The sequence below is a fragment of the Zingiber officinale genome, chromosome 9A, assembly GCF_018446385.1.
Source record: "Zingiber officinale cultivar Zhangliang chromosome 9A, Zo_v1.1, whole genome shotgun sequence".
NCBI lineage: Eukaryota > Viridiplantae > Streptophyta > Magnoliopsida > Zingiberales > Zingiberaceae > Zingiber > Zingiber officinale.
In genome coordinates, this window is record NC_056002.1 from 125,307,176 (window position 1) to 125,329,830 (window position 22,655).

At 35.9% G+C, this 22,655-nt stretch overlaps 3 protein-coding genes across 4 annotated transcripts; 1 reads left to right on the forward strand and 2 right to left on the reverse strand.

Annotated features, from left to right (window-relative positions):
* The first annotated feature begins 185 nt into the window (after nucleotides 1-185).
* LOC122020671 (probable serine/threonine-protein kinase PBL3) lies at nucleotides 186-2,617 on the forward strand. The gene is made up of 6 exons (XM_042578679.1): nucleotides 186-499; nucleotides 889-1,259; nucleotides 1,340-1,475; nucleotides 1,623-1,759; nucleotides 1,842-1,965; nucleotides 2,042-2,617. Exons 1-6 carry the CDS (start codon nucleotides 436-438, stop codon nucleotides 2,494-2,496), a joined length of 1,287 nt encoding a protein of 428 aa, XP_042434613.1. The 5' UTR covers nucleotides 186-435; the 3' UTR covers nucleotides 2,497-2,617.
* Nucleotides 2,618-4,194: 1,577 nt separating this feature from the next.
* On the reverse strand, nucleotides 4,195-9,916 carry LOC122020669. Of its 2 annotated transcripts, XM_042578678.1 has the most exons (3): nucleotides 9,538-9,889; nucleotides 8,165-8,247; nucleotides 4,195-6,868 (listed from the first exon to the last, which is right to left on the reverse strand). In XM_042578678.1, exon 3 carries the CDS (start codon nucleotides 6,486-6,488, stop codon nucleotides 4,563-4,565), a length of 1,926 nt encoding a protein of 641 aa, XP_042434612.1. In that variant the 5' UTR covers nucleotides 6,489-6,868; nucleotides 8,165-8,247; nucleotides 9,538-9,889; the 3' UTR covers nucleotides 4,195-4,562. The 2 variants fall into 2 exon arrangements, with proteins under 2 accessions (XP_042434612.1, XP_042434611.1); XM_042578677.1 differs by lacking the exon at nucleotides 8,165-8,247 and having other exon boundaries at nucleotides 9,538-9,916.
* A 7,110-nt stretch (nucleotides 9,917-17,026) lies between these two features.
* LOC122019975 (ABC transporter F family member 5-like) lies at nucleotides 17,027-22,455 on the reverse strand. Its single transcript, XM_042577644.1, has 9 exons — nucleotides 21,462-22,455; nucleotides 20,396-20,737; nucleotides 19,535-19,675; nucleotides 19,199-19,378; nucleotides 18,849-19,004; nucleotides 18,158-18,259; nucleotides 17,931-18,059; nucleotides 17,538-17,642; nucleotides 17,027-17,448 (listed from the first exon to the last, which is right to left on the reverse strand). Exons 1-9 carry the CDS (start codon nucleotides 22,341-22,343, stop codon nucleotides 17,353-17,355), a joined length of 2,133 nt encoding a protein of 710 aa, XP_042433578.1. The 5' UTR covers nucleotides 22,344-22,455; the 3' UTR covers nucleotides 17,027-17,352.
* Between the last annotated feature and the right edge of the window lie 200 nt (nucleotides 22,456-22,655).

Consider the following 22,655-nt stretch of genomic DNA (forward strand, 5'->3'; position numbering starts at 1 on the left):
ATTCATTTATTTTAATATGTATCAACTATTGCATAGGTAAGCCAACTGTATAAGAATAGAGATATTATATATGATACGGTGATGTTTTAATTATTAACTTTTAAATTTTCACTCATATTAAAAAGATTCCATGTCGCTTTCAAAATGGTTAAATCACCTTTATATAACGGGGATGGCGTATCGGCCTCCGTAACGCTGCCACCAAACCCGTATTCTTCTTCTTCGTCTTCTTCCTGAGCTTCGCCTCCTCGTTCCACTCCGATCGCTATAGAAACGCCATCCGCCCGCACTCGCTCCTCCGCTTCCGCTTCCGCTTCCGCTTCCGATTCACTGCGGAGAAGCGGGTTAGGAGGAAAAGGCCGACCTCTGGGTTCCCTATTTCGTGCTTTTTCTTGCTGAGTCTGGAGGTTTTGTGGATGCGTGGGGAAGGAGCAGATGGGAAACTGCCTGAATCCTTCGCCGCGGATCGAGAGCGCCCACTCCCCGCGAGACGCCTCGTGTGAGTTTTTTTATTTTTCGGTGGATGTAGTTGTGCTTGATTTTGCAGGGGTTTTCTTTGTTGTTGTTGTTTAAATTAGTGGCGATGACCTTGGTTTTTCCCTCCTCCTTTGGATTTCTTCCTTAGTTGTTGATTCTTTTTCTTAGAGGATTTGTATTCGATTTCTAATTTTGATTCGAGGAAGGGATCCTTTATGGAGTGAAAAGCTGTTCGATCAGGTTTCTGATATACGAAGCAAAATTTGATGTTCCCCATCTGCTTTCCATCTTCAAAGGATTCTATGATTTGGCAGTTATTTCTATGATGTTCATAATTATTTTCTGCATTTTGTGCTAGCTGTAATAAAAGAGGATTTCCTACTCATTTTCCCCATCTTTCACGATGAACAGATTCTTCAAAAGCCGCCAGCAGTAAGAGAAGTTTGTTCTCAGTCTCCTCGAGTCGGACATCATACTCAATCCCCTCGACTCATTCTGGACAATCCTTCACTGACAAACCGAGCAGCATGACTCTTCCTACGCCAAGATCTGAAGGTGAAATATTATCATCCTCGCAGTTGAAGAACTTCACATTCAACGAATTGAGGAATGCCACCAGGAACTTTCGACACGACAATCTACTTGGAGAAGGAGGATTCGGTTATGTTTACAAAGGTTGGATCGATGAGCAAACGTTCTCTGCTTCAAAACCAGGCTGTGGAATGGTTGTTGCTGTCAAGAAGCTCAAACCTCAAAGCTTCCAAGGCCACAAGGAATGGCTGGTTCGTCTCCTCCTCCTACTTTGCCTTCTTCCCTATGCTTAAAATCTTTGCTTAGGCTTCTCTGTGTCAAATGGTTGCAGACAGAGGTTGATTACCTAGGCCAGCTTCACCACCCCAATTTGGTTAAGCTCATCGGTTATTGTTCAGAGGGGGACAACAAACTTCTCGTCTATGAGTTCATGTCTAAAGGCAGCTTGGAAAATCACCTGTTTAGAAGTAAGCAAGCAGTCCACTATGTATATGTGTCATGATACTTCCATATCGATCTTGTTTTAGATTAACCATAATACCTATCTAGAGATCTACCTAGCATGAAACTGATAACCCATTTCTACTGTTTTGAATCATGGATGCTTCTTCCAGGAGGCGCTCGGCCGCTACCTTGGGCGACTAGGATCAAGGTTGCAATTGGAGCTGCTAGAGGACTCACTTTTTTGCATGATGCTGAATCTCAAGTTATATATCGAGATTTCAAGGCATCAAATATTCTCCTTGACTCGGTACGTCGTCGCGAATTGTTTATAAGGTTGGGGGCATAAAATAAGGGGTAGATTGAAGTTTTTTTCGTTACTTATCGTGCAGGAGTTTAACGCGAAGCTATCAGATTTTGGCTTGGCAAAAGCTGGACCAACCGGCGATAAAACACACGTATCGACTCAAGTCATAGGTACTCATGGTTATGCAGCTCCTGAATATATTGCTACAGGTTGGTTGGCTATTTGATTAAAATGTCTTATTTACTCAGATTTCTTCACTTGTTCAATCACGAGTTACAATTGCAGGTAGACTCTCAGTGAAAGCAGATGTCTATAGCTTTGGAGTCGTATTGTTGGAGCTGTTGTCGGGATGCCGCGCCATTAACGAATCAAAGATGGGCATCGAGCAGAACCTCGTCGAATGGGCAAAGCCTTGTTTGGGGGACAAGCGGAAACTATACCGGATCATGGACACAAGGCTGGAAGGCCAGTACCTGAAGAAAGGAGCCCATGCAGTTTCGATGCTTGCTTTGCAATGCATCTCACAGGATGCCAAACTCCGTCCTCGGATGTCTGATGTGTTGGCCTTGCTGGAACAACTGCAAGATCCGAAGGCTGCAGTCTTTCCCCTGCCAGAAGATCGGTATAAGACTGCCAATGTCATCGCCAAATCGCCGATGAATTGTAACCTTCTGTCTTTGCACGCAGCAGCAGTTGGATCCCCGTTGCCATCGCATCCGCAGACACCTCTAGTACACTAAGGGAAACAACTAGTTCATTTCAACTAGTAATTTTAAGTGTGTTGGATGGGGTTGTGATGGAGGATTCGAATTAGATGATAAATGCTAATGCGAGTAATGTGATTATTATGATACATTAAAAGAGGTGTTACTGATTTGATTTTCTATCATTTTTTCCAGGTTTTTCTTAGTCTTACATCAAGCATTTGATGAAATGGTATTTGATCAACATAATATGAATATAATTACTTGAAACAAAATGCACAATAATAATACAAGAATATTGGTAAAATAATTACCAGATTCTATATCTTGCTCAACTCTCTTGTTCTATCTTTCTACCTCATTTGTCACTTCACTTAGGTTGTCTGTCCCTCACGAGCTTGACCTAGCCAATCTGATTTGCTCATATCACCAACCTCAATGGATTGGATTAACAAGGATAAATCTGCAAATTCATAAATCGCCTAGCTCAACAATTAAGTCTTATTTCATGAGATGAGGTCGACCATATGAATCCTTCTATATTTTAAACTCCTTTATTATATCATCATTTATATTTAAATGAATTTTATTTTATTTTATTATTGTTAAGTAAGTCCTTAGTCTTTCTCTTTCTTATTTAATTTACATATTTATTATAATTTCACATCACCTAACTGAAATATTTATTGGTCGTCTATATCATATCAAACATGTCTCTCAGAATTTTTCTTCAATAGGTATGATCTCAACTTTCTCTCTAATATTTTTATTTCTTATCATGTTCATATTTGTATGTCTACCCTCAACTTTTCCATCCTCATCTCTACAACTCTCTTCTTCCGTTTAAGGATGGTTCGGTATAAAAAAAAATCAGTATAAAAAAATTCATACCGATACCGTACCGGAATTTCAATATACCAAATTTTCAGTATACCAAATTTTCAGTATGGTATCAATTTCATATCGTTTATAGTAAAATTTCGGTATCAGTACAGTATACTAAAAATTTTGATATAAATCTTATACCAATACAATAAATTCGGTATGGTATAATACCGTACCGAAATTTTCAATATACCGTAAAATCGATATATTTCGGTATGATAAATACTGTATACCAAATTTTCAATATTTTTCCCCCACACCTAATTCTCATCTTCATATAAATGTGATCTTAAAAATCATAATGGAAAATTAGCAAATATCATTAGCACACAATCCCGTGGCAAATTTGGTCCTATGGAATGGTAATTTTCAAGTGTGAGATACAGAGGAACCTTAGTCACCATTCAATTGTTCTATAGATTGTCAGTTGCCATCAGATTCATTCTAAGTGAGCTTACTTTTGAGATGTGCAATCCATTAGAATCAAATTTGTATACCTACTTATCAGTAAAATTTGTAACATCCAATTTTTTTTTAAAAAAAAATCTACAAAAACTTGCAATTTCCAACTAAAACTAAGAGGTCAATCCCAGTAGTGAAGAAAAGAAAGAACAGGGCAAACAGACAAATTGCTAAAGAAGGATCCATATGAATATCAAAACCCTACACATGGATGTTGATTAAGTTTAGTAGCTTAATTCTTAGAATATTGATGATATTAGGATATTAGTTAGATGAGTACTGGGCTTCATAAACCTGTCATCAATTGCATTATATCATGAATTTATCCCTTAAAATCAACATGAACAGACAATTTATCAAATATGTGAAGTCAGAAAAGTAAATCTGTCACAAAATCCACATGCTTGAAAGAAAACTGGTCATGTAGATTCCCAAGTCCAAACATTACACATGAAATGAGGAATTTTCAGTCTCAATTCTACAGAAAAATATATTGAGCATATAATTGCTAACTCACAACTGAAAAGAAAAAAACAAATGTACATGGACTGAATAACCAAACAAAATGTTGAAGACTTACCAACCTCTTTGCATTGAGGCACAGGATGCAAAATTATTGTCTTGCCAGGAACAATTAGACTCAAATGCAAAAGTATACATAGCTAAACACTGTAGCATTTTGTCCAGTACAATCCTTTATTAAGCCTACTTGGCAGGTATACTGAGGGCTACTTGACTTCCCATCAGCAAGGATATCAATCCAACTTAGCATCAACAGCATTCTTGAAGCTGCCTCCAAGTAGAGATAACAAATTCCCTCCATGAACCCTTCCATCAGGAATGATGAATTCAAAACCCTTCTCTTGGCTCTCCCCAACACCTCCACCAAAACCAAACGACACCGACAAAGGGGATTTCATAGACACGGGAACCAGAACCTGGGGCGGAATATTAACATGCTTCAGCCTACCATTTGATTGTGACTCGACACAGTCAGAAACAGAACTACGACCAGCAGATGGATAATCGTTGTCGATGCTGCTTCCAGATGTGATAGATGCCGACACAATACCCTCAAAGAGGTGTGGACCAATCATTCTGCCAGTATTTCCAGCTTCGCTCTCCTGCTGGGCAGCCATAATGGTACTGTGAGCTGCACATAGTCCATTTTTTCCCCTTGCAAACTTGTCACAGCCCAAAGCCCATGTGCACCGCTTTCCTCCTCCATGAGCTTTGCAGAAGTTTGTCCTCCCCTGTGCACTCTTATCACATCCCTCAAAGTGGCATCTTTTTCCCCCACCATGGCGCACACAACAATCAGTGCGGCCACGAGCACTCTTTGTGCAACCAGGAACAACACACCTTTTACCCCCTCCGTGAGCTACACAAAATTGGGTCCCACCATGAACACTTTTTGGGCAAACCCCACCTCCTTCAAAAAGGCATCGCTTGCCACCACCATGCCCCTTACAAAGAGGTGTGCTTCCCTCAGCACCTTTACCGCAACCCTGAAATATGCATCGTCGTCCACCACCATGAGCTTTGCAGTACGTGGTACTCCCCTGTGCACCTTTGTTACAATCAGGATATTGACACCTACGCCCTCCACCATGGGAGATGCACAATCCTGGTTGCCCTTCAGCACTTTTGGTACACCCCTGAGCTGTGCATCTCTTTCCCCCTCCATGCTTGATGCACAAACCTGACTTACCTCGTGCCGCTTTAGAACATCCCGGATCAGTGCAACGGTGCCCACCTCCATGAGCAATGCAGAGATCAGTCTTACCCTCAGCACTCTTGGTGCATCCAAGGGTCTGGCATCTCCTGCCTCCTCCATGAGCTTTGCAGAAAACCGTCTTACTCTCAGCACCCTTGTTGCACCCAGATCTTTGGCACCTCTGCCCACCTCCATGGCCAATGCAGAAGCCTGATGCTCCCCTTGCACCTTTAAAACAACCCTTGAACATGCATTTCTTAGGATGATTAGTTCTCTGAGCAACAGTGGGAGAGGGTGAAATAGTACCAGCAGATGAGTCAGGAGCAGAAAAATGCTCAATTGTCTGGTGATTAGTAGCCACTGAAACAGCTTCGAAGTTCAATGCATCATTGAACAATGAAGCATCTCCAGTACAATTAGAATTCATCAACCTTGGGGCAAACAGGAGGGCTGGCATATAGCCACCTGGGTTTCTCTTAGCTGACGTTGAGCTCTCATCAACAATTGGAATTATGTTATGTTTTTCGGTGTGTACTTGCCTGGGTTTAGAAGAAAGATTAATGTTACTCACCGTGCCTACTAATCCATCAACATTTCTTCTTGAAAGCCCAAGTTCTAACATGTCACTTTCAGTTTGCAAGCCTGGGCATTGGCTAAAAGTGGCAAGTTCGTGTGTTATATTTACTCCACCTACAATGTCAATCCTTGAATTATAAGAAGCTGGAGTTGGACCAAGTCCAAGAACCAAACCACAACCATCATCTGGAGTAAAAAGATTGTTATTACTCAGACAATTTTTTGATGCAACAGTTGTGCTGATTTCATAGCTTGAGTTCAAGCGTAATGTAGTATCACCCAAGCAAACACTTGTGTCAGTTCTCACAGAATTTCCTGCTTCACTCAGTAAGAGACTCATGAAAGGTTGTTTTCTATTCGATAGATCTGTCAAGTCAAGATCCACCATATCCAGAAACAGAGAAGTTGCAAACTGAGGCTTGCTAGAATGACAATAAGCTGTAGAAGGAAGCCCCAGAGGCAGAGTACACCAAACTATCTATCCTTTTAGTTCATCGTTGAAGCTTTCACTATAAGAGCAATAGAGTAAGTGAAATGAAAATAATCATGGAATGTCAACTTGCAACTGCCACCACTGACAAAGCCTGATGTGTCTGCTCTGTCCATAACTTATCAGTTAATACAACTGAAGCCCTATAAGCAAAGGGGAACTAGGATACAGAGCATGTGCCAATAGAAAGCGTTGGCATTGTCAAAGAAGTTGCCAAAACCTATTAGCTTCTCTTACTGAATTGATTATTCGACAAGAGTGATGGATAACAATTCGAGCTGCAGTAGTAAAAGATAGAGATTCAAAAACCAAAAAAGGAAAATAATATTTATAGACATTGCAAGTAAAGAATTGAATTGCAAAGTTGGAAAATGTTTGAGAATTTATCAATCGGAGCTCCAAGTAGTTGTCAAACAGTACTCTCACAAATGTTTGAAGACTACCAAGCATTAACAAGCCCAAAATACTGAGAGAATCTCTTAAAAGGATCATGCCAAGTAGTTAAAATACACGGATACAAATGTTTGAGATGTCTAGAACTATTAAGGATTTATAGAAATTGCAATGACCTATCAAAACAGATATCAAATTACAATTATACTTCTTTGCACAAAACTTAATGAAGCTTTGATGAACATGACCTTTTGTACTTCCTTCTATTTCTTATGTCTTGTAGGTTAAAAGGAACAAAATCACAGAAGATATCCAAAGTAAGCAATTGGGTGCACAATGAAAACAATTTGCATTTACCCTCCAACGGAGGAAAAGAAAAATGGTATCTACTTTTACTCATAGGTTATTAAATCTTATGTCAGCCGAAAAGTGATAATAGATGACTGGTTACAACATGGATAGACCTGCAACAGATATTAGGCAAACATAACAGTGGGTATTATGTAAAATTAGGAGTGTCAAAAATGAACCCGACCCGCCGACCCGACCTGAAAAAAAAATCAGGTTCAGGTTGGGAATTTTCATGTTCGGGTTGGAGGGAATTTGGGTTGAAAATTTTCGAGTCAAGTTGGGTCGGGTTCGGGTGACCCGAATTTAGGGTTTACTTAGTGGGTTTTTTTTGGGTTAAATCAAATTTTATTTTAAAAATTAAAATGATTTTATGTATAGTAATATCAATGTTAATATGATAATGATAAAATATTGAGATAAATGTGAAGATTTATTGGGAAAATAACCACAAAAAAAAGTCATTTTGAATCAAGTTTCAAGTTATTTGGGTCAGGTTCGGGGTTGGTCGGGTTCATGTTTCAGGGTTTCGGGTTGAATTCGGATTCGGGTTCGGATTGAGACTTAAAAAAAAATTCCCAAACCAACCCGAACCCGACCCACCCGAATTGACACCCCTATGTAAAGTATCATGAAACAACTGTGAAAAAAAAATCACTCAATACATCAAATTCTGAGAAAAAACAAAAGAAGAAATGCAAGTATCATGAAAATTATGTTGAAAGTTGAAACATTGAAAAATAGTTGGGTATTTAGCTTCTCAATGATATTGCTTAAACAACCAATTGATTTTTTTTTTTTTTTTTTGCGGTGAATAAATATAAAGTCATCACCTTAGGATACAGTAACACCAGGATTGGCACAGTTGATTTGGCTACCCATTTTTCAGGTTGATACCTATTTGAAAGGTGTCTTCCTATGCAAGTAGTACCAATAATAAGAGAGAGCATAAGTCAATGTTAAAAAGTAGAACGGGGAGAATAAGATACAAGGTAACAATATAGTTATCTTAGAGATGAGGAAGGTGAATATTAAATAACTAAGGCAAACGAAGAAACAAGGAGCTTCAAAGTTAGAAAGAAATATCAGAAGTGTGATGGCAAGAATACAAAGGAAGAACCAGAATGCTTACAAATTTTTTTTTAAAAAAAATAGATGTTGAGATTGATATCAAGAATATACACTAAAGATACATGGATACATGAGTGATGCTGACTGAAATTGATGTTGCATGACTGAAATTTAAGATTGATATCAAAAACATACATTTAGAGATACAGTTTCATAACCCTGAATCATCAGTACATATCTTATGTTTGGCTATAAGTAACAAAAAGATGTTGAGATTGAAGCCTATTCTTTGAGCATACAAAGAACTGTGGCCATAATAAAAGAAAACAAAAGAAGTTAACAATCAAATTACAAGGAAAATTTGTCAACTCCGTCAGTGACGCTAATGCTAAAAGGAAAGATAAAGCCCCTCCAACATTATCATATAGGGGTTCACTATTCTATCATATATGAATATGCCAAATTAGAGTAACTTTACATCTCACAGCTCTAGCAAGCTATAATAACCAAGATAAAGGATATGGCAAGTTGGCATGGTCTCATTTCAAGTAACAGCATGTTGGTGTTCAAAACGATTCTACAGCTAAATATTTGATAACGAGTGAAAAAAATGCAATTGCTGCTGTAGAGAATATAAATTTCAAAATTTTGTTCTTGAGACAGTATTCCTTAATGGTTTACAATACTAGAAAATAATTTAAACATCATAATTCCCCAGCTGCATGACAATTAATCAAACGGTAAAACCACTTCCGACTACATAATTGCCTTTTATGGCCTTAGAAAAGGAGATCATCCAAAAATCCCCTTTTATGGCCTTAGAAAAGGAGCAAAAAATTGACTCCGACCAATATACAAAGGTATTCTTATCTGAATCCCCATCAATTTCCTCCATCAGGAACTACCAAAAACATAATAAGTAAAACTACCGCCCCAACCGTCCCCCGATCCATATAAAAAACCCCTTTTGAGACTAAAATCAGTTATTAACTAAGAGATCACCGTAAGCAAAAGAGGATCAAAACGATCACTTGAGAAAAACTGAACCGCCTAAGCAGATCCCTTTCTAAACTAATCAGACAACAGCTTGAGTTAAGGGGGAAAAAAAGACACCAGAAAACAAGAAGCTCAGTACCTGGCCATCAGAAGAAGGTACTCCACGAAACCACAAAGTGACAAATAGATCAAGAGGAGAACAAAGAGGCTTCATGCCCCCGTGCGCGAGTGGGAGAGAGAGAGAGAGGAGCTTGTGGCGACCCGGAAGAGGAAACCCCGAAAGATCTCAACTTTTTCCCCCTTTTTCCTCGCGAGGAGAGATCGCAACCGAGGCAGGGGAGGAATTAAAGGAGGCGAGCGTGCGACGGAGAGACTCGAGTCGGCTACAAATGGTCCCTCCATCAATTCACATCGTTCGGCCGTCGGGCATGACGTCATCAACTGAGAGATCCCGAGTCGCATCGGCTTACGACGCGATGCGCCGTGGGTGCCAACCGACAAGCACGCGGCCCTTGGCGCCGTCGCATCTACCCGCCAAAAATAACTAAATAATATGCCTAGTTAAAGTAAAGTAATAATTTAATTCTGATTGAACTCTAATTTTAAATATAGCAAAAAAATATTAGTTTTAAAAATATTAGTTAAAGTAAAGTAAGAATTTAGTTTTTTTTTTCTGATTGAACTCTAATTTTAAAAATAGCAAAAAAATATTGTATAATTTTTTAAAGATAAAAGTTTGCGATGAGAAAATTGTCAATTTATTTTGGTGGGGCTCACAACGGTAGGAGGACTAACGTGGAAAGTGGGTAAGAAGATCCTATCTGAATTCTGCACAAATCAAAATCCAACTGATTAAACTTTTTAGAGAAATCCATCCAATTAAATTCTATTATTAAAATGGAATCAAATCGATGTAAAATTTATTAATTTAATTATTGTGTCAATTAATCGAACTCTTGTTAATAGTCAATTGATCTTGCATATCATACTATAGAATTCTGAAGCTCTTGACTGAATAGTTTCTTAGACGATAATAGCCACGCGCTTCTTTTTTTTCTATGTACCGAGGAGAAGAATTTCTCTTTCAAGTTAACACAAAGCCCGAGGATGTCAATCTAGTCTTGTAAGATCTTTTTGATGCTTAAGTAAGATAGCGAGAGCAGACAAATAGTAGAAAATGAGATATAATTATAAGAGAATTAGCATACTCATTTTCTCGTAACGACATTCATTATTATTCTTAAATTATCCTGTCGTGACGATCATGGTTCCTTATTATTAATTTTAAATTAAAATTAAACTGAATTTTAAAAATAAAAACTCGGAAAATTAAATTAACCAAAACAAATTTCTAAATTCAGGCATTCGATTAATTCAATTTTATTAAATTTTTGCTCACCCTTACTTAAACTCAGTAGTTTAATTAGCCCTAATCTAGTAACTACAAATAATTGGAGTTGGCGGAATGGTTCATTCTCTGCGCGTCACGTGGTGGATGAGTTGACGTCGCGATGCGATGAGTCCATTGGGAGCGTTTTGAATTTCTGAAGAGGGAATACATCCTATTATTCTTCTAGTTTGATGAAAATTTTCAGTCACTTTTCTCGCCTCCATCCACATGTTTCAGAAAATCTTGCATAGATATGATACGATGGAACATTCAAAATTTTAAAATATCAAAAGAACAACTTATAACTTGCGGTTTTTTTTATCGAATCTAGTAGATAAATTTTTAAAATATTTAAATTATATATTATAATTTTAAAATAATTAAATCATGTATTCACTTCCTATTTTACCTCTCGTCCTCAAATCAATTAGACTGAAAATTTCAGTTGAATTGATTTCTTTCTATGTGTTTGAAAAAAATGTATCAGTCAATTTTAACCAAAATCGACTGATAGAGTTAAAGACTTCGAAATGACATGAAATCAATTCCTATGTGTTCGTCTAATTCTCCTAATTATAAAAATGCTATCAAACATTAATTTGACCTAATATATTGAGAGTAATGATTTTTTTAAATACGAATGTATTCAAAAAAAACTAATTCATGTTGAAAATTATTGCTCTTAATATATTTGATTAAATTGATATTTGATAATATTTTTATAATTGGGAGAACTAGACGCACACATAGGAACTGATTTCATGTCATTTCGAGGTCTCTATGTCCATCAGCCGATTTTGACCGAAATCGACTGATAGACTTAGAGACCTCGAAATGACATGAAATCAGTTCTTATTTGTTTGTCTAGTTCTCCTGATTGTAAAAATACTATCAAATATCAATTTGATTGAATATATTAAAAGCAGTGTTTTTTTAAATATGAATGTATTTAAAAAATTAATTCGTGTTCAAAAAATCACTGCTCTCTAGGGATGTAAATGAACTAAGCCGCTCGCGAGCTATTCGAAGCTCGATTCGATAAAAGCTCGTTTGAGCTCGTTTAATGAGGCTTATTAAGATAAACGAACCAACCTCAAGCTTCGCAATATTCGGCTCGTTAGATCGTGAACACGTTCGTTAAGCTATTAAGCAACTTTTAAATAAAAATAATAATAATTTTGATATTGAATTTATAAATTTTACACTCTACTTATTAAAAATATAGACAAATATATTAAATTTATTTATTAGAATAAAATTATAAATTTTAATAATAATATTATAATTTTCTCTAAATATATAATTTAATTTTTAATGAATATTTAAATTTATGATTTATATTTATTAAGTTCGTTTAGGTTCGATAAAAGCTCGAATAAGTTCGTGAGCCATGAATATATTTGTTAAATAAAGCTCGAGCTCGACTCGATTATAAACGAGCCAAGCTCAAACATTTAAGAGTTCGGCTTGGCTCGGCTCGGCTCGATTACATCCTTACTGCTCTCAATATATTGAGTCAAATTGATGTTTGAGATAATTGATATAATCATAAGAACTAGAAGAACTCATAGGATCTAGTTTCATTTCATTTCGAGCTCTCTAGATCCATCAATAGATTTTGTCCGAATGAACCTACATTGATTTTATTTACGTACATTTGGTCATAGTTTCAAAAAAAAATCATTTCTCTCAATATATTACATCAAATTGATATTTGATAGTATTTTTACAATCAGGAGAACTAAACAAATACATAGAAACTGATTTCATATCATTTCAAGGTGTCTAAATCCATTAGCCGATTTCGGCTGATGGACCTAGAGATCTTGAAATGACATGAAATCATTTTCTATGTGTTTGTCTAGTGCTCCTAATTGTAAAAATACTATCAAATATCAATTTGATGCAATATATTGAGAGCGGTGGTGTTTTAAATGTTATCAAATATCAATTTGACTCAATATATTAATTTGACCGAAACTGCAATATATTGAGAGCGGTGGTGTTTTAAATGTTATCAAATATCAATTTGACTCAATATATTAATTTGACCGAAACTGATTGATAGATTTAGAGCCTCAAAATGACATAAAATCAGTTCTTATTTGTTTGTCAAGTTCTCCTAATTGTAAAAATGCTATCAAATATCAATTTGACTCAATATATTAAGAGCAGATATTTTTAAAATACGAATGTATTTAAAAAATTAATTTGTGTTCAAAAAAATCACTGCTCTCGATATATTGGGTCAAATTAGTGTTTGAGAGAATTGATATAATCATAAGAACTAGAATAACTCATAGGATCTAGTTTCATTTCATTCTAGCTCTCTAGATCCATCAATCGATTTTGACCGAATGAACCTACATTGATTTTATTTATGTTCATTTGGTCATAGTTTCAAAAAAAAAAAAAATCACTGCTCTCAATATATTACGTCAAATTGATATTTGATAGTATTTTTATAATCAGGAGCGCTAGACGAACACATAAAAACTGATTTCATGTCATTTCAAGGTCTCTAGGTCCATCAGCCGATTTCGACCTCAATTTGATGCAATATATTGAGAGCGGTGGTTTTTTGAATACGAGTGTATCCGAAAAACTAATTTATATTCAAAAAATCACTGCTCTCAATATATTACGTCAAATTGATATTTGATAGCATTTTTACAATTAGGAGAACTAGACGAACATATAGAAATTGATTTATATCATTCCGAGACCTCTAGGTTCATCAACCAATTTTGATCGAAACTGACTGATAGATTTTTCAAACAGAATGAAATCAATTCAACTGATTTGCTTTTCCAATAGAATTGATTTGAGGATGAGAGTAAAACGGGAAGTAGGTACGTGATTTGGTAATTTTGAAACTATGATATGTGATTTAGGTATTTTGAAAACTTATCTATTGAGTTTGGTAAAAAGCTGTATAACCTTATGAAATTTACAAAGGGGCTCACATATTTTCTAAAATATCTTCCATGCAACCTCACTTGGAAGACATTTCTGTGAAATCCATCGTCCGCGGCTCCCTGACAATTCCATATCATACCATTAGAACGGAGTAAATCAAGAAATAAAAATTAATCATGACATTAAAACCCACTTGGAAGACATGCTACCACCCAAACTATTAGTGAATTGATAAATCAATTAAAAATGATGTCATCATTATAGTCAACCACTTTAGCCAAAAATTTTAATGCCTCTAATGTCCTCATGATGTAGCACAGACGGTGAACGTATGACATCTCATGCGTAATTATCAAGGGTCGATTCTCAGGAATTGACGATCTGAGGTTTACCTCACCATGCGTCTGATGCCTGTGTACATACATATACCTTCCTCTATATCTATGGGATCGATACTAGAGGATCGTTAATATAACGGATCTACATTTTAATGCTTGTAAAAGGCTTCAAATTAATGGTAATCATAGAGCCTTTAAATTGATGTCAAATAGACATAATTATACTCTTAGGTTCCACCGAGTTTTTTTTTATATAGATTTTACATATTTTAAGTTTTTTAAAGCTATCAAATACTTTTTATATATTTAACGAAAATTAATTGACTAACCAGTTGATTGGAAGTAATTCAAATCAACTAACTAGATCCAAAATTAGCCAATCATTATTGGCTAAAAGTATTTAGCAATCCTAAATGCCTTAGGTTTTTTGAACAAAATTAACATTATTGTACTCCTAAGTTCTCATCTTAATATTTTAAGATTTTGAATCCTCTATAGTCATCCAACATCTTTTACCAAAAGTATTTAGCAACTTTAGAAACCTTCATTTCAAACTAAATTAGTATCATTACACTCCTAGGTTTTAGTTAATCCATATTTATTTGTCTTTATCTCGATACTATAGTGTCATTAACCACTTTTATCAAGCCTCCAAAGTTATAGTGCAACAGCGGGATATCTAGATTATCATATAACCATCCACGATTCGACCCAGCTATAACGCATTTGCAGAAATATTTCTTCCAAATGGAACTGATGAAAAAAATTCCATAAGAACAAATCGATCATCCCAAAACTAGTGAATGAGATTAATTATGTTTATCATATTAACCACTTTTATCAAAGATGTTTGATGATTATCAATAGACTCGCCCATCTATTGAACTTTCAAATGACTAGATGTCATTTCAATTGATTCATCATCATTAAAAAAATTTAGTCAAAAATATTTGATGTCTTTTATAGACTTCGAATTCATGCCAAATAATTCCACTTTTAGATTGGTCCCCTAAATCGATCCAGTTTCATTTTCTTATATTTCAAGGCACCAAGTTTTGACCAAAAGTGCTTGGTGGATCTCATGCTTAATAAACTTTATTGGACTCTTGGTTTTTAAGTTTGTTCATGTTATTTTTTTATTAAATTCAAAATTATTGTCAAGCATTTTTCACTAAAGCCGCTTAACTATGACTAATCAACTAACTAATCACTTTCAATTGAATTGCCTCCTTTAAGTATTCAAGTACCCTTGCTAAAATGTCAAATAAAACAATAATAAAATGACCACTTGACCAGTTAGAATAACATACAAGTTTGTTTGTTACTCTTCGTTGCTCTATCATCACTTACAATTAATGAATAACTAACAAGAAATTGAAACAAGGAACCATGTGGCCATTCCTAACTGGAAGGAACAACTTTGATTAACAAAATAGTCTTAGCATACTTCTTTCAACTCTTAAAAAATGGTTGCATAATTGATCCGATAAAAAAAAACATAATCAATTCCCATTCGACAAAACAAATATGGTGTTAAATATAATTTTAAAGGACTCTTTTAACAGAAAGGGAATCTTTAAAACTGTCAAGACAAGAACAGATCATGGCATATCATATATAAAGCCAACAAGAAATCATTCAGAGAGAAAAGAGAAATGCAGCAACTCATGAATTAATTGAAGCAAGTAATTTTCAAAAGTAGAGAGATTGTGATACCAAACATTTTCCTGTTCCATGAATCAGAATGACAATAATTTTGCAGGTGAATTCCTGGATTTGTTTTCAGCTCTAGGACACTGCAAATTATCGGTTCATTTGTCCAGGTCAGAAACTTGGCCTTGTACACTGAACGAAACTTAATTTATATTTTCAGAATTTATTGTAGACTTCGTAGGTTATAACCTTCCCTTGTTTTGGCCTTTGGAATCATGCACGAGCCAATCTTATGTTTCTGTCTTCATCAGCACTTAGAATTGAATAAGTCTCATCTGCATTTTGAAATATCATCAACTTGTTAAAAAAAAAAAGAAATAATAAAAGAGAGAGAAACAAGCAAAACAAACTGTTCTAATTGTTTAACTGATAAATATTGTGGTAATTGTTTAATTAATTAAAATTCTCATAATGGGAATCTCCTACTCAAGAGGAATACGACATCAATGATAAATGCTACGTTGTCCTTGTTTGTTATATGATTCAGCAACTTGCCAGTATATAATTATTCTCACAAATACAAATCACCTTCAACAGGTTTGCTAGAAATACAATATTCTAAGCTGATGAACATTAACAAAATGAAGTAATCAACTATGCAATAGAATCTTAAAAATATAACGAAACATGTAAAGCGACTCACATGATTGTTTGCAACATTACACAGCAAAAGTTTGAGTTTTCTTCTCAATGTCTGACATTTCTTCTGGATGAAGTGGCCACCTTGCTTTGTGTCATGCCTTGCTTATATGGCAGTGAGTTAAATAGTTAAGAATTTGTTATAGCATCTACAACCATATTTACACTGATTTAGCAATCGCCATGTTGCATGACCTAAACAATTTCCCTGAGATCTTGCAAGATCTGAATATTTTTTAAAAAGGAACTTCTTGGAATGTTACCACCAATGCAAATATAGTAAACTCAAAGAATGGCACAAAGGAGTCTCTTTCTATTCACATGTTAACAACATATTTGCATTTCAACAATAACAGAAAAGAGAAAGGGAAAAAAACATCAGAGACATGAAGAGAGAAAAATTCATGCCTATAGTCGCTTAAACATACGATGCCTCTTCTTTTTCTTTTCTCAGAAAAGAGTATCAGTGAACTAAACTGTTCATTCAAGATGCTTAAACTGAATAAAATTTATACAAAGTGCATTGTGGGCGACTACAGTACAACATGAAATGGTACACAAAAGGAGCAGTCATAACTCATGCTCCAAGAAATGACAGATGTCTCTTCAAATGGGGCATATAACTAATGTTTATAAAGCCCATGCAACTGGAGGCCCAGTGCATCTCAATGAATGTTAATACAATGTACAGCTTACAACAGATGAGCTAAAACTCTAGTTTTTCATTTATTGTAATAGCTAACGATGCACAAGGAGTAATCAGATAAGAAAGGTGGCGACCTGTGATTTTAGGACAACTATATGAGCCCCACGGCAAGTATACGATTGCTGAGAGGTGTATGTATTATGTACAAATGTGACCTTTTTGATTATAGTGTTGATAGTATTGTGTGCATGAATCAGCTACGTTATTGTTGTTCAAGCACCGCACATGATTTTCATTCCTTTGTTGACATCACTTCCAGCGCTTTGCATTCTTCGATCCTTTAGACTTTGCTTTTGCTTGTTGAAAAGCCATCATCTTTTGCTTCTTTCTAGCTTCTTTCTCCTCCTGTATAAAGTGGAAGGTGGCAATCATGGTGTCAGAAAAACATCAAGAACGATTTCCCTCTCTAATTGAAAAGTTGATAAAAGTTCCACCTTCGACATCTTAGATTTGGCTTTTATTTTCGGAGCTTTTTCTTCAAGAGCAGCCTCGCGTTCTAGTTCTCTTTCTCTAGCCTCAAGATTCTTGTCCAGATAATACTGTTGGAAGATTACATAGGAATTCATAAATGCTTTTATGTGGCCTTAATTAAGCTAAAGAGTGTAATCAGCCTTATCACAAAATGCAAATAAACTATTTGCATGAAGAAGATAAAATTAAATGATATGATCATCACGTGTAAATCAAAAATTCAAAGATACTCTTCATGGTCCTTTGAGAAAACACATAATATCAGCAAATAATAGTTTTGAGAAATATGATAAAGCATTTATATAACCTTCTAAAAGTAAACTGCTGGAATAAATATCTGAAGCACAAAAATTTACATTGTAATCACCAGCATAGTCTTGCAATTGCCCATGTTTCACCTCCACCACTCTATTCACAATCTGTTTTATAAAGTAACGATCATGTGAAACAGTGATGACAGTACCTTGATACTCAGATATAGCTTCCTGTTACATGATAACAGAATTTTCAGCAGATTTCAAGTTAATAACTGCAAACAATAAGTCATAGTAGAGGAAAATCAAATGCTAGGTTGAAAAGATACCTCTAGCATCTCTTTTGATGGTATATCTAAATGATTGGTAGGTTCATCTAAAACTAACAAAGTAGATGGTTTTACCAAAAATTTGCAAAAAGCAAGTCGTGCCTGAAACAAGGAAGTAAACATCGGTCAGAAGATTTCATTAATATGTAGAGGCATCTTGTGAATGCGTAAATAACATAATGAAGAATATATAGACATATTGTCAATGGAAAACAATATTTAGAGAACATTGTATTATATGACATGTTGTCAGTAGACAACAAATATAGAAAAACAAAAGGACAATGGTAGCAAGAAACAGTGCTCTTTTACAACAATAAGAGCCTTTCCTTGATTCTAATTGTCAGGTGATAGGAGAAGAATTTAAAAGCCTTCCAAAAATCACACTAATATTGGTTCTGGAAAGGTGAGAAATTTTGACTACCAACTGAAACAACAGTGAACTCCTTGCTGCTTAATTTTATTCTGAATATCAAGAAGCTAACACAAAATGGAATTGATGCTGTTAAAATATTTTTCAAAAGCTTTGAAAACATCATGTCAAAAATTGGTTTTCAAAAGGTGGAAATTTTCATGATTTACTACCACCTGAAACAACAGAGGCCTATCAGCTGCTTAAGATATTTAGCATAAGCATAAACAATTTGCAAGAGTACAAAAACAAATCCAGTGAGAGTTTGCAAGGCCATACCTTTTCTCCACCACTCAAAAGAGAAACTTTTCTGTCAAGCATGTCTGATTTGAAGTTACAACGACCAAGGAGACCCTTTATGTCATCTATTCTCCAATCCTCTGCAGCTTCCTCAACTGTCTCAAGCACAGTTTTACCAAGATCAAGTGCTTCTGCCTGTTGAGAAATTGTGAGGTAACAATAAACAACATATCAAAGAAAAAAATATTGTCAGATAAAGGAATTATCAAGGACCACTTAGCAAAAATAATTCCACAATCCATATAAATCTATTAAGCAAATTGGACATGTACTGCACATAACTGATGAAAAGAAGGGAAAAAGGAGGAAGTAAGTCAGATCAAACCTACCTGGTTTTGTTCAAAATAATTTGGCAACACATTATGCTCCCCAAGAAAAATATCTCCACCTAGAGGCTTCTCCAAGCCCATAATTAGCTTAAGCAAAGTACTTTTTCCGCATCCATTTGGACCAAGAATTGCTATTTTCTCACCTCTCTCAACCAAAAGATTTGTGTTATTAAACAATACCTGCCATATCAAATCCAGAAAAACAGTTATTAAATTATAAAAAAAAAAGTTGAAGTGCCATGGTACATGACATGCATAGGTGTGACTTCTCTTTCTTACTAGAACATTGCCTTGTGGCCACACATTATACGAAGATGTCAAAGTGATATTGCTTACCTTATCATCATATCCAAATTTTAGATTCTTGATAGTTAAGACCATCCTCCCGCTTCTTCCGCGCTCAGGGAATCTAATTTTTAATTGCTTTCTTTGAAAAGGCTTCTCAATTTGTCCTTCTTCTTGAAGTTTCTCTAATTTCTGATGTGACATCACAATGAAGCAGTTAGAAATTGCCACAAAATAAGCAAGTGGGCATTTAGATGTAAAGCTAGGAATTACTGCTTGAAGACACACTAGAAACTTTAACTGCATACTCATCTTGCTAATTCTAAAAAAGCTGATTTATTCAAAGTCGTCTCCATGTTTAATTTAATGTATTAGAATTACTATCCTAAAGCATATATTTTTCAGCATGTGCCTATTGTAGCCATAAGAGTTTCTCTCATGCAATAATGACTATTAGCCTTATCTTTTTTATATCAAAGCAATCAATACGTAAAATAATATTAGACTACCAAATCAATAATGAGCATGTTATTTGCTGTTCCAAAAAATAATTACACACATATATAAACATAACACACGATGACTAAACATCTCATGTAGCAAAATCATTAATAATTATGAAGAGAATTATACTTTATGGCACATGGAGGTGGAGGAAGGCTGGGTTGTCACATTAAAACCCATAGCTTCCCATAGGATATCGAGAACAAAACTCAAATCCTAGAAGGGGACTTGCTGGGAAGGGTAATATTGCTGTTGTATCCATAATAGAGTTCAGCTATATATATATATGTCTCTTGATGTAACATTGATGACTAAATATATCATGTAGGACTAAACCATTAGCCCTAGTAACCACATATTAGAATTTCACACTTATTACGTAACACAAACAAACAAGATCCTTGTTACCTTCTCTTCACTAGATGCCCGACCAGCATTAACCCCAGCCCCTAATCTGTTTATTAAGTCCTTGGTATGCTCAATCTGTTTCTGTTGCTTCTCCCATGCTGCATATTGAGCTTCCTCCCATGCTGCTTTTGCCAGCACATACTCAGAGTAGTTACCCACAAATGTTCGGGACACTCCCATATCAGTTTCCACGATTTTTGTGCACAACTGATCAAGGAAAGCTCTGTCGTGAGATATGATAACCATAGGCACATCTTGCTTGTTCAAATAGACTTCCAGCCACTCAATTGTATCTAGATCAAGGTGATTTGTAGGCTCATCAAGAAGCAGCAAGTCTGGATCCTGCAACCATAATTTATAGGAAATAAACCACAATGCGTACTACATGAAACTCACAGAAAATAAAATGAGCATAATTCAACTGATGAGGCAAATGAATATAGTTTGACTATGAACTTAGCACAGAGGAAAAATTATTGTATGTGACCGCAATCAAGCAGGACAAAAGGTAAGCTGAAAAAACAAAATCAATTGGGTGTCAAGTCAACCTTGAACTAACGATACAATAGAGATTTCTGATCTTTTATGACAAGTTGAGCTGAAGTTTGACAAGTAACTCAAGTCCTAAGAGAACATTTATTGTTTTGAATGCTATTCAAACAATCAGAAAGATATATATGCAATTATGAACTTGCATCAAAATTTGTACAACTATAAAAACAAGTGTGAAAAAATGTGAAACATGATAAGCTCAAAGCAACCAAAAAGTAAATTTTCAATATAAGCAGACTGATAAGATAATTTGTCCTCTGTGTAACTTCACCAATACAAAATAACAGCAAAATTTCACCTGCCAATAAACAAGAACATCCAAACATAACCTTTAACAAGTTTACACCACTGAACAGCTTCGCATTCAATTTTTAACACTAATAATATACTTTTATTTTAGCAAAGAGAAAATCAAAAATCCAAGAGGTTGAATTTATTCAAGAAGCAAGTTCCTTTAGTAAATGTGCTTCCTTTTCCAGTAAAATAAAAATGCACAACAAATAGACACCCTTACCTGAAGTAGAATTTTCCCAAGAGACATTCTCATCTGCCATCCACTGCTGAATGAAACTACCAACCGATCAGAATCCTCTGGCACAAATCCAAGCTCGGGCATTAACTTACTAATTTTCACATCTATTTCATCTAGGTCTAGATCCTGAGCTCTTCTTTGGAGCAAATCCAATTCATCCAATAGCCTCCCCATCAAGGGCAGATCCTCTATCGAGCTCTCCAACGCCTTCTGTACCTTTTCCAACCTCTGCGAGACCTCCATCTCTTCCTTAAATGCGTTCAAAAATTCTTCCTTGACTGTCCTGCTAGGGCAAACGTCGAACTCCTGGCTCAAGAACGCAATCTTCATATTTTCCTTCGCCTTAATCACATTCCCCGAGTCTGGCTCCTCCAGTCCAGCAATTATCCTCAACTGGGTAGTTTTCCCGGCACCGTTAACTCCAACAAGGCCCACTTTCTCCCCTCTCTTGACCTCCCAGCTGACGTCCTTCAGCAATGTCACACCTTTAAAGCTTTTGCAGATGTTTTCTAACCTAACCCCCGACGATACGCTTGACGCCCCAGTATTCGACTTCTTCTTCCCTTGATTCCTCGATGAATCCTCCACAACGCTCTCCGAGAAGAGGGACTCGAGGTCGACATCCGCTTCAGCAACAGCGGTATCGGCGGAGGCTTGGGCGGGAATTCCGAATCTTCTGATCCTAGGTCTAGCAAAGCTATTTATTTTCGAGAACGACACGACAAACCGCCGACTCAGAGGAGGAGAAGTAGAGGACGACCAAGCCCGCGGCAGGATTCGGACCTTTCCGGCGTCCAAAAGAGGGGAGCCAGAGAGGAACCCCGATCGTAAACTGAAACACTGAGGCGTGATGGAGAGATCCATTTCCAGCGCTGGGTCGGTCGGGAGGAACTCCTCTCGCACTCTCCCCCGCCGGAGTTCACTGGGAGAGAAATCACCGCCCCTCGCAAGATCACCAGGCGACGCAGATAGTTTTTATCCAAGCAATTTCCATTTTTTAACTTCGACAAATTCACAAATGAACTAACTATAACCCCTATCCTGCAACTTAATTACAGAAATACCTCTACGATTGATGGAGAATTGAATGGACCAGATGCAATTAAACTCAGAGAACATTGATCTCAGCGGTCGCAATGAAAGATAAACAATTGAGTTATTTAATTTTAAATTTTT